General features: G+C 35.4%; 1 protein-coding gene across 1 annotated transcript in view; it reads right to left on the bottom strand.

Moving 5' to 3' along the window:
• Window positions 1–12,661, bottom strand: part of TENM3 (teneurin transmembrane protein 3) — a 3,314,517-nt gene that overhangs the window by 101,479 nt on the left and 3,200,377 nt on the right. Inside the window, exon 23 of the mRNA XM_074231559.1 lies at window positions 2,064–2,210. Coding sequence (XP_074087660.1) covers window positions 2,064–2,210 — 147 coding nt within the window. The remainder of the gene's footprint in view (window positions 1–2,063; window positions 2,211–12,661) is intronic.

The raw sequence follows: 12,661 nt of genomic DNA on the forward strand, positions 1-12,661 counted from the left end.
TTTCTATTATCACCTCTGCAGATGACACCTCTGATTTCTATTTTCAGCCCTGACCTCCCTTGACTCCCCAATGAAGTGCTTGCCATGTTTCAGACATTGCGCTTGGTGTCAAGGATGTTCTACAAGTCTTGCTAACAGGAGCTCTCACTTTAATGGAATATACGTGTACAAGAGATATACATTATATGGAAGATACTTTTTAAAGGAAAGACACCCTGGGCACAGAAAACTCCTCCTAAGCACCTTTTTATGTATTTAAGTGAACCTATCTTTCCTGCAAAGGAAGGGATTTACAGGACCAAGCAGGAAACCCAGCTCTATAGGTAATGACTGCTGATAATGACTTGCTGGTTAAATCAAAGACCAACGTTCTCATTTAACTGTTGATTTAACCTTAAGTGGAAAAGAAAGGATTAGGTGTAATTTGGTTAATGTTTAAATGGCATCTCCATTTTATTTCTCCTAGTCAAAGTCTGAACGTGCACAACTTGCTGAAGGTCATTCTCATCTATAGTTTTATGAGAGGTCTATAATGAATGGTGACTTTGGTTGGTTTCAGTGGCTGGATCTGTGTCAGAATCTCCTAAATGCATTTCCTCTACTAATGTGCCATTTTTGAAACCTTTCACTTTAGCCAGTTGTCTAGGGCATTGAGAGTTTAAGTGATGTGCCCAAGGTCACACAGTCAATATGGACAAGTGGCTAAATTGGAATCTGTTTTTTCATGGTTTTGAGACCTGTTCTCTATTCATCACATTACACTATCTATGCACCCCCTGGTATTTATGGAAACAACTGCAGGAATCCTTAGTGACAATAATCATCATTGTTCCACTCCCTGAAAAAAAGAAATCTAAAGAAAAGGTTGTGTCTTTTAAAGGAAGTATCAGACACCTTCCCAAATTCTTCTTCTGTTTTTAAGAGTAACCACTAATATTTCTGAATTTTGCTCTTTTTTTTTTTTGGTTTAAGAGATTTAGAGCTCAAAGGGACCCTCAAGACCCTCTATGAATAAGATAACTGTGGTTTAGAGATATTAAGTGATTTGTTCAAGAGGTGAACACAGAACTTCTGTCTACAAGGCCTCTATTCCAGGCAACTTCCATCCTATGGAAGTTCAGTCTGGAGCCCTGTCAGTCAGGAGGACCTGAGTTCAAATGTGACTCAGACACTTGATAATTACCTAGCTGTGTAACTTTGGGCAAGTCCCTTAAATAAAATAAAATTTAAAAAATAAAATAAAATAAATGCCGACTGATCCATTATACTCTTTTTAAAAATTTTTTTCCTGATATCTATTTATGCACTGTTTGTGTGATATCAGCATTTTTTCAGTGACTGTAGACATACTTCTATGCACCCATTTGATCGTCTGGTACTTAGAAAATAAGGAAGAAGAGGAATAATTGTAGCAGAATAAAAAAGATGCATGTGCTTGCATGCATGCATGTGTGTTTGTGTTTGTGTGTATGTGAGAGATGTGTATCCCTATAATCCAAATATTTTTCTCTTCTTAAGGAAGCTCTTAAAGGGAACTTCCTTTTAATTTTCATTTTGTTCAGTAGTGAATATGTGATGTCAGTAGGAAAAAACCAGAAGGGATAGTTGAAGAATACCTAAAAAGGGGGACATGAAATATGGTAGAAAGAAGTGGGAATGAGTGTATCATACTGGGGTAGGGAATAGGTCAGGCTAAGGGACATAGGTTAGGAATTGGAATTCCAGAGAGTTAAGAAAGAATGTGTGTGTGTGTGTGTGTGTGTGTGTGTGTGTGTGTGTGTGTATGTGTATGTGTGTGTGTATGTGTGTGTGTATGTGTGTGTATGTGTGTGTGTGAACCCAATAATATTGATAGCTAAGTTTAACCACTTTTGATTTTCTCTAAACAAAACAATCCTTCTTTTCTCTAAGAAAAAATGAAGGCAGTCTAACCATTCTGCCAGCCTCCATCACTTTAAACTTTAAGGATCTGACGGGTAGCAGCATAAAACTCTGTGCCCACTGGAGCTTTTTAAAACTCTGCTCTGTCACACAACTGTTTCCCTTTGTTCAGCACATCTTACCTCCTTCATTGTCCTTGCTATCTGTGCACAGAGTCTCCATGGCCACATCACATCCTGCGCCTCTCCACCCTGGCTGGCAAACACAATGCCAGCCGTTTGGATCCAGTGTACATCTTCCATTGCTATTGCATAGACCAGGGCAACCCTCTGTCAAAATAGACAAAGAAGGACATCACAAGTGATTTAAGGATGGAAAGAATTCCAAACAATGCATGAACAAATAAGGGACACTTACTGGGAACAGGCCTTTATAAACAGCACAAATACTGTAATTGCACATGGATAGAAACAGCAACATTCCTTAAGGAATCTAAATCTCAACCAAGTGGCATCTTTGATTGGCCTGGCATTTGAGACACCACTTACCTGTGTGGGATGGAAATATATGCAACAATCCTCCAAATTACCTGTAGGCCAGACAAAATTAAGTTTGCTTTATTTCCCTTAGTAAAGCAACAAGGTTGACTGGGTAGGGTGAAACAATGTCTAAACCAAAGGAATTTCTGCATCCCTATTTGAGATTTGGAACGTGTGGCAGGCATTATTGGTTACTTGCTAGGAAAGGCCTTCTTGGAAGTACCTTGTTGCTTTAAACATATCCCTCTAATTTTAAAAGCATGAAAGTGGGAATGAGCATATGAATGATGTTAAAAGAGAATGTTAATTTTATCTGGTCTCAAAGTTGCCGTATATTCATGTGAAATTACAGTGCGTTCAATAATTGCACAAAGTATAGGCCAGTTGTAATGACTATACTTTATGCCCAAAATACATTCCTTTTCACAGAATAAGCAAAGCCCAGGTAATAGTGAAGCAGCTTCAGCATCTATTCTAACAAACATCAGGATTCAGGCTGCATACGGATGGGACAGGACCAACAGGATTTCCAACTAAATGTAATAGCTATGCGTATTTGATTACTTAGGACGGACAAAATGAAATACCATAAGGACCACAATAAAACATTGATAGACTGAACAAAAACACGGTAGTGACGTGCTTCAAGACAGATAGCAGAAAGTGATATTTTGTGACAATCTCCCTAAGGCTTTTTGTGCTGTTACCTTTATATCCTATCTTGTCTGCTTTTATGGGCAAGGAGGGAAAATTTGGGAAACAATTAAAATAATTTAATATATCCAAAATCTATAATTGTCTCAGTCTAACATTACATAATAAGAAACAGTTTTAGCCAATTCCTATTGATGATATCTGGCATGCAGCCAACATGAGCCGTGTATGAGGATGACACTCAGGCAGATTCTGGTGTTCTTATCCTTATGAGTGTGATAAGACACTGACAAAAGCAAGGACAAAAATGGCACTAAAGTCCTAATAATAAGTGGCTACCAATCATATCTCTAGGAAAACACAGTTAATAACTTTAAACAAGATATAAATAAAAAATATTTGGTGCAGCAGGTTGTTATTATTATAATTATTATGGCTAATTATTTTGTGGGGGGGGTGGAGAGTGAATGGGAATTATATCAAACACTCCATTATCTTTGCCAATTATAATGCTGCCCTTGTTTTGATGACACAGTTAAAATTTCAGATGTTTAGGAAAAGCTGTTTAAAGAGTTTTCTCCATCTGAAGTCTCCCTTTGAGGGAATTAAGTCATGAACTCCCCATCCTTAGTTATGTAACTTGAAATATCTCCCAATGACACTGTTGTCTCTTAAGATCAACAGTAACAGAAAGAAGGGGGTTCTGAAAGTCACTTGTGGCAAGGAGGAATGAAGTTTCTCCCATATTTTTAGGTGTGTGTTTACATTTCATCAATCAGAGTAAATATGAAGGTGATAGACAAATATGTTTCAACATGAAAGATTAGGGTTTTTTAATTTGATTTGTTTTGCTGAGATTAATTTTGCTGCTTCTTTTCTTTCAGGCAGTTACCACCTAAATTTATAACTAATTTTTCTACTAAATATGTTGGAATTTTTTTGTGCTTTATTCTTTTTTGAAAGAAAAGAAAATATTTTGTTGCCCTACCGACAAAGAGGTGCAGTGGCTGATTGCATGCACACATGTGTTATTTTATGAAAGCCTGGATATTGCCATGAATATTGCCATATTCTAATGAAAAGCACAAAGAAGGAATAGAAAAAATACATAATCTGAGAAAGGGAAAGAGGGTTTCTTAATATCATCATATTTTACATTTAGCTATTTCTATAATAGCTGAAGACATGAAGATCTGCTGTTTTGTTCTGGCCCCTCAATGCTTTTGATATGATGCACCCAATATTAAGTCCAATTTTAAGCTCAATTGACAGTCTTTTTCTAACAAATATAAGGACTGAATTACCTTTGCATCTTTGAACATTTAGAAAAACAAATAAACCAGCATATTTGAATAAATTAGTTTTTTCCTCAATAACCACTATATACACATACATATATATACATATATGTGTGTATATATACATATACATACATACATACATACATATATATATATATATAAATATAAATTTATTTCAATTTGATAGTTTCTTATGCTGGGGCACAAGAGTCAAGAGGCATGTATTTTTTTAATGAAGTATTTAAAATCGAATTACCAGTGACAGAACTATGAGGACCAGGAAAATAGCAAATGATCTGTTGTCTTCAGTTTTGGTTCCAGTGAAAATTAATGCATTTACATAATGAAGCAACTAGTGAAATTCATTACTACTAATGTGAGACACAGACACTGAAATCTTCATACTGTCAATGGGAAGTATTTACTATAATGTGAGCCTGATTTATAATTCATGAAATTATGCATGGAAACAATCTATTTTCACGCCTAATGCAATATTATATACATATTTTTTGTATATATATATATATATATAGATATGTATCTATATATGTATGTGTATGTGTAGACATGTCAACAAAGAGCAAATATACAGTACCTTTAACTATCTTATCCAAATAGTGAGCTTGAGAAATTAAAAAGAAAAGAAAAAGAACAGACAGACATTTCAGAAGTGTCACATGGGACAAGGAAAATTTCAGAATTTACATGCAAATCGAGTAGCTGCAGCTGACATGAGACTCACATCACACGACAGAGATGCACTTCATATCTTCTAAAAATGCAATATATTCACTTTTCAGCAAATGTAGTCATGACTCCAGGAAATACTCAGCATTTTAAAGGAAAGGATTCAGGTTAAACCATTACTGTCTTTAAATGATTTGGATTTCCCCCCACCAATATGGCTTTTAGAAATCATACAAACACTGACTTTGAGCAAATCAAGACAAAATACACTGCTTCATGAAGAATTTTAGGGATACTTATGAAAGAGATGCCTTAAAGGACTAAAAATGGTTAGCTAACTCAAGAAAAATAATATAGACTTTTTTCCTTAAGAAAGTGAAATCTGTGAAATATATGATGAAAAATATACAAGAAGTTTGTGAGCTCACTTGGATAGCAAAGGTTCCAACTGGATGGTGCTGTGCATGAGCTCCTTTTGTTGGCCCTTCAGAACACATTTTGGGGATGTTTCTTTTGATAGCGCATGTCACAAGAAGTCCATATAGGCTATCAAGAAGAGTCAGATGGAAAAAAATAGGAACTTTATTGATGGTCATAGCTGTACTTTATCCCTTCCAAGCAATTTCCTGTTAGCTTTTGCTTCTTCTTGACAGTAAACATACATACATGTGTGCCCATCTCCTAACAGAGGCTCCTAAAAAAATCTGAATGTCTTTGAAAGAAATTAAGTAATTTGCTCAGTTAAGTAACAACCACCTTGTAGATGTCTAAGGCAAGACTGAAACTCAATTTTTCCTAACTCCAAGTTAGAATTACAAAGGAAGTGTACTCTATTGAAATATACGTATTAGAATATTTAAAATTAAACAAGTGCTTGAATCCCAGGTTAAGAACCTGTGGTTTAGTATGTACGGAAAAAGAAATGAGGATTATGTGCTTCTGAAACAATTTCCCACATAATTTTAGGCAGGTTTATATTTCATCAATAGATGATAGATATGTTTCAACTTGAAAGATCAGTGTTGTTTTTTTACTTTGCTTTTTGGAAAATATAAATCAGCAAAAATAGAATTCAGTTTCCAAAAAGGAGGATACTACAGAATCATGTAGAGTTTCAAAAAGTGAGGCAGATCCATAGTTTCTTCTGCCATATTAAAGAAATGATTATTTGAAGGGAATATCTTTCCTTATGCTTTCTTCTCCTATAGAAGAATCATAGCAGAACAATAATTAAGTTTTTACATTAAAATATAATTTTGGGGAACCTTGAAACTAGCAAGGTTCTAAGTCACTTTCATGAGGGATTACTTGGTTTGGTTAATGCATGTTATAAACATAACAGTGAATAAGCCAGGATTTTATTTTGTTTTCAGGTCAGGCAGAGTTTGGACAATTCAATGAGCATAAATTGTACATAATAATTATTCTGACTCAGATTAACATCTTTTTTGGGGGGAAGAAAAATCTGCTACTGCTCTGTTGGTCTGAGCAGGAACACTCAATTAAACAAAACAATTTGTGAAGGTGTGTCTAGGTGGAGGTTAGAGAAGGAGAAATTGGGGAAGGTAAGGCATGGTCCTTTCAACAGAGTAGACAATAAAATTTATTTCAGGCAGATAGGAAAATGGAATTAAAACATATAGATGTTAAAAAAACATGTTAGCAAACAGGTAAAAATTCAATTACAGGCAAAGAATAATTGCAGTGTGAAATACACCTGGGAATCATCATTTGCACTTTAGATATTATTGACCATTAGTAGGCAGCTTAAAATTAGGAGGGAAAAGAGAAAAGTCTCATTTTGACTTTGGTGAGAAAAATTCCTGATTGTGTTATTGCAAGACAGGTTGAGGATAATGACAAGGTTAAAAGCAGACTGAGTTGCACAAGATACACATAATTATTTAAAATGATAAAGGCAACGATAAAAACCCATTATATAAAGCACTAGAGGAAATAATAAAGAAAAAGAATAAGTGTATTTTAGGAAGTTATTAGAAATGGTAATCATAAAATATACCATATATTAAAAATTAATAGAATCAACACATTTGCAAAAATGCACAATAAGTTACTCAAAAAATCACCTTGGCAAAAGGAAAAGAACATTTAACCTGACACTTCAAAAGGATCTTTCTCTTTTTGACAACAAATATATTTCCACACCAAGCTAACAAGTGCCCAGAAGTTTATTTCATCAGTATAAACATATATGAACAACACTTTTTCTACATTAAACCAATATTTTTTCATTAGAAATGTTCTCTATGGAAAAATGAAGAATGTTGACCATCATTAATTTCCATTAAAGATAAGAAAATCAAGGTATTCATGTTTTAAGTCTAACAAAATTTGACAACAAAAGAGATCTGAACTCAGATCCTTTTTTTTCAGTCTGAGTAACTGTGCTTCAAACTAGTTGGATGAAATAGACCTCTCTGCAAAATAAAGCAATTAAGTTAGGTGAGGTGGTGGTTGTCCACACCTGTAACCTGTAATCCCAGTTACCAGGGAGGCTGAGGATGGATGTCCTGAGCTCAGGGATTCTGACTGGAATGGGCTATTATGCAGATCAGGTATCTGCAGCATTAAGGTGATACTCCTCCCTTCCTTCCACCCAAGAGTATATGGGGGGCACCAGGTTGCTTAGGAGGGATGAACGAGCCTCAGTCAAAACTGGGTCAGTCAGTAATGGGACCAGCCCTATGAAAAGTCCCCGTAATTCCAGCTGAGCAAGATGAAGAAGATTGGTCTTTATAAAAACACCAGTAAAAAAACTAAGTAAAAAGACTTCTTATATACTAAAAAGTGTTTCCCCCTTCTTTTGAGAGGGCTAGTAGTAAGGATAACAGTAATGCCTTCCTTTGGGGAAGGTTTGCTGGATAAGTTTTAAAATCTCCACAAAGACCCCCAAACAATGCAGTTTATTTTGAATTATGACTTCCTGACTTTAAAATATTTCTAGCATACAACCCTCCTTATGCAATGAAAAATTGGGCTAATCACCTTGGGGGCTGTAAACCATTATGATTCACAAAGGATCCCCATTTTGGGGATGGGGGAGAGGATAGTCTGAAACTCCCAGAGGCAATAAATGTTGCATCTGGTGCTCAGAAAAAAAAAATCCTTACATATTTATATATTATCTAAACAACTCATAACTTAATTTCCCTGTCCTTACAACATGACTGAAGCAAATTTTTTCTAATACCCAAGGATGGACTTAAACAGTTACAGTGCCTTTGTCTTAATTTTCCTCCTCTTCTAAGCTGAGGCTGTGTTTGGTCTTTTCTGAGGCAATGAGAAAAGGACAGTGTTTGCCATTCTGTTGTCTCATCAGTGTAACTGCCGGGCTTCTGGAAAGCCCTCATCATCTAAGCACAACCGGCTCTCTGGGTCTCCCTGTTGCTCTGCCACACACTTCTGATATAAGGGAGCTGGCTTCTACCCAAAGGGCAAACACACTCCTGGTGCTCTACCATCTTGTATATCTGGCTGCAGCTTTGGGGATTTTCAAAAATCCCTATCCAGAAACCACCTTATGGAAAAGCAACAAAAGCAAATCACAACCCATTATAAAACCTTCCAAAGTTGACTCTGTTTTGCTAAAACAGCCAGAATTCAGTATTTGTGAGGTAGATCAAACTGCATCATCTATTTTTGTACTGGTAGGATGGTGACCACATAAGTCAATTAACCAATCAAACTGAAAATGTGGAAAAAAGACTAAATTCAACATTTGAGCTTGGAGGGAATAACCAGTCTGTGAGCTAGAAAACCAAACCAACTAGAAATACAAACAGGTTAATACAAGCCAGCCTTCTGGCTGGGGTGTTTTCAGTAAAGTCAGGCCACTTTTATAAAGAGAGAGATCTAAACAAGTTCTGAAAAGCTAAACCTCTGGGAGGTTAAAAGGGGAAAAAAAAGGCAATGATTAAGGCCATAAAGCTGAAGAATAAACGCAGGGAAATGAAAGGATTTAGTGGGGGAGTAAATGAAAACAAGAGATGAAGTGAAATAATTTCAGTTGATTTAGGAACAAGGCACAAGGAGTTTGTTGCTGGGTTGGCATGCCAAAGATTTAAAACAAGGTCAAAAGACCAAACATATTTCCCAAAAGAATGCTCTCTGGAATCCTGTGTGTAATCTGGTCACTTAGCAGTTCCCCTTTCACCATCCTATCCTTGAAAAAAAAACAAACAACCCCCTCCCCCCAAAGCAAAACAAAACAAAAATCAACTTGCACAAACCCAGGTCAGGAGGGAGCGATCCAAAGGGTTTGGCAGGGGATGCTCTCGTGTTCACCCTTGCCAACACTGCGCTTGGGTGGAGCATGTGAACCAGCAGAGGATTTTCACAGGGCTCCTGAATTGGCTCCTGGGTGTTGGGATCAACAGAAGCAAATCCAAACCCAACCTACAACACTGGCAATAGCTCTCAGGAGAAAAGGCCAAGATGCCCATCTTCAGAAGCCTGAAAGTCAATAAGCTGAGCTCTGAACAAAATCAAACATCTCCCCGACTGAGCCCTCTCTCCCCACAGAGCCCTTCCAGGGGAGGAGGGGAAATTTTATTTAGCATTGTGCATTTCATCAGGAACTTGGAAAAAAAAATGATTCCCATTAGTATCTCATTAAAGATATAAGTAGGTATTGTTCTTAGATAATTGATGTACAAGTTCCTGTGGTATGACAGAAAAGCAACAGTCTGCAAATAAGTATATATTAAATCCATTTATTCTAATCAGTCCCTGTTTAAATCAGCATGAGCAGCATACCCATTGATTTGATGTTCCCTTAATTGGTGCTCACTGCACTGTTTTATTACTGATTACTCTGTCATAAAGGATTATAGCAGTGACATAATTTTAAATACTGTAAAACAATTTCATATTCTTATTAGTATATTCAGGCCCTTTAAATATGTTCTCACTCACCATAAAATTCCTTCTAAAGTTAGGATGAAATGTTCCAACTGCTCTATTTGGGAGAGTCAATTTAATTTGCATATGATATCAAGAATGAAATGCCAAGGCAGAAACAAATTTTTTTTAAAAAAAATTTTCCTCTCATTCATTCAACAAATGAATGCAAACTCCCTAAAAAATAGGACTTATCTTTTCTTTTGACTTTGTCTAGCTTAAAGGGTACTTAATAATATTCATATAATAGGTGATTAATAATTAGATTAATCAATGTTTTAGTGGAGAAAAGTAAGACAATTTTGGTACATGAATGTAATAAATATTACTATGCTGTAAGAAATTGTGACCATGGGGAATACAAAGAAGTATGGGAAGGCTTATATGAATTGATGAAGAATGAAGGAACAGAACCAGGACAACATAAACACACACACACACACACACACACACACACACACACACACACACAAAGTATAGCAATGTAAATGGAAGGAAACTGTACCCCTCCCCCCAAATAAAACGGAACACAGTTTAATTAAATATTAACTAAGCTTGACTGAAATAGAGAAAGAAAATGCATTGCTTTTTTTGTGGAAAGTTGGAACATTTGCATATACTTTCAGACTCTCTTGATGTACTGGTTATTAATTGCTTTTTCCCCCTTTTTCATCTTTTATTACAAGGGGTGACTTTCTGGAAAGATATAGAGATACAGGAAGGGATATATTGGGAAATGAAATTGTGGTTAAAAAAAGAAATTTGAAAAAATGTGCCTGTTGGATTGAGTTTTATTTAAGGACTTACTGTGTATGAAGCATTGTGCTAGATGTTAGAGGAAGAAAAAGATAAGAAAAACAGACTCTGCCTTCACACAATATACTTGTGTCTTGTAGGAGGAAGTTTAGTGGGAGGAAGAGGAAGCATATACATAGATAAATATGATACAAATCAAAGAAAAGTAAAAGACAAATATGAGGTATTACAAAATTAGAGTGCTCCATGAAAAGAGAATGACTCATTTGTTAAACATTGCATTGCTTAACTGATATCAATGAGAAGACTTGCTTGATAACTTGCTCATTAAACTATCATTAAAATTTTAAAAACCTTTCTATAAACTTTTCCTGGAAAGTCTAAGCATTTTTTGTTTTCAGTTTGTAATTTTAGAAGAAAAATATCTTGACATAATTTAACTTCACTGAATGTATTTACCCAAATAAAGTTTTTACATAGGAAAAACTATCAAACCAACACAATCTGAAATGACTCTGAATGAACTCAACTGTCAAAAACTTCAATTCATACTTTCCATATATGAAAAATGTGATGGGGCTAAATCTATCATTTCATTGGCTTAGGGAACTCTTAAGTAAGGAAATTCCCCTCTATCAATGAAGGTTGACACTTTCTTTGCACCTTCCAGTCTTCAAAAGTTGCCTTGAACCCTTTAAAAGTCAGTGATTTGCCCAGTGACACTGACAGTTCTGAATCTTAGAAGTGTCTTGGAACCCCAGCTCTAGTTCAACTCAGTTGAACAATGGTTGGGGAGAAAAAAGGTAATAATATGCAGCAGAAAAAAATGTGCAAAACTATCTGTTGAGGTTAACATTTGATGTATTCCATAAGATTGGGTATTCCAACAATAGAAATGTATGTAGGGTTATGGGGAACAACAGTTTTACTTTAATGTGGCTTTCACATAATGGAGGGGTGTGATGATACATTCATTTTGTGGCATATTTTGCAGGTACAGTGATTTCAATCTATATGCATAAGCTAATTCAGGAAATACTAATTTATATTTCTCATATTTTGGTATATGAGCATAAACTATTTAAGAAATATGAGGAAAAACTTTCAATTTGCTAGACAGAAGTATGTGCCATCAGACCAATGATCTGAAAATTAAGCTAACCAAGTAAGCCTTATTACTAGGGCAATCTGAAATATAATATAAATCCTTATAATGCTCAATATAGATAAATCTTCAGAAATCTCAGATGTTTGGGGGGAAAAAAAAGCACCACAGCTTTAGAAAATGCTTTAAGTGGGTTTTTTGCTCTTGGAAACATATCCACAGGAAACCAGAGATCTGCTGATTTGATCAAGAACAAAGGGATAATTTCCTTGTCTACAAATACAATTGAAAGAGTCCATTTAGGAAAATTAATGCCTGGGACACGTTTATAAGCCAAGCTAACATTGTATATATAGACATACAATTTACCAGCCCCATAATTCTTCCCTTTAGCCTGACAACCTCTTTACACGTAACTGGAAAATAATGAATGAAAATCAATAATCTTCTTCTTAACCCTGGAATAAAATATAACTTGCCTTGGGGAAGTACAGGAGTAGCTGTTTTCAAAGCTTAGTTATTTTGAGTAGATTTACCTCTGCTCTACAGTCTTATTGTGACCAGTAAAGTTGCTTCACTTTCTCAAACTGGATAATAACCTTCTGGGTTTGCTTTTTTTTTGAGTTGCCACATAAGATCTAAGAGCTGTTGTGATGAATGTATGTATACAGTTGACATTCAATTAATGTTCACTAACAGAAAACTGAATGTAATCTTTTTTAGAAAAGAAATTATATACAACCAAATGGTGTCCAACCCCCTGAAGAATAACAACAACAGCTAACATTTCCCTAAAACTTTAAAATGTATGTAGC

The sequence above is a fragment of the Macrotis lagotis genome, chromosome 3 (genome assembly GCF_037893015.1).
Source record: "Macrotis lagotis isolate mMagLag1 chromosome 3, bilby.v1.9.chrom.fasta, whole genome shotgun sequence".
NCBI classification, from domain to species: Eukaryota; Metazoa; Chordata; class Mammalia; order Peramelemorphia; family Peramelidae; genus Macrotis; species Macrotis lagotis.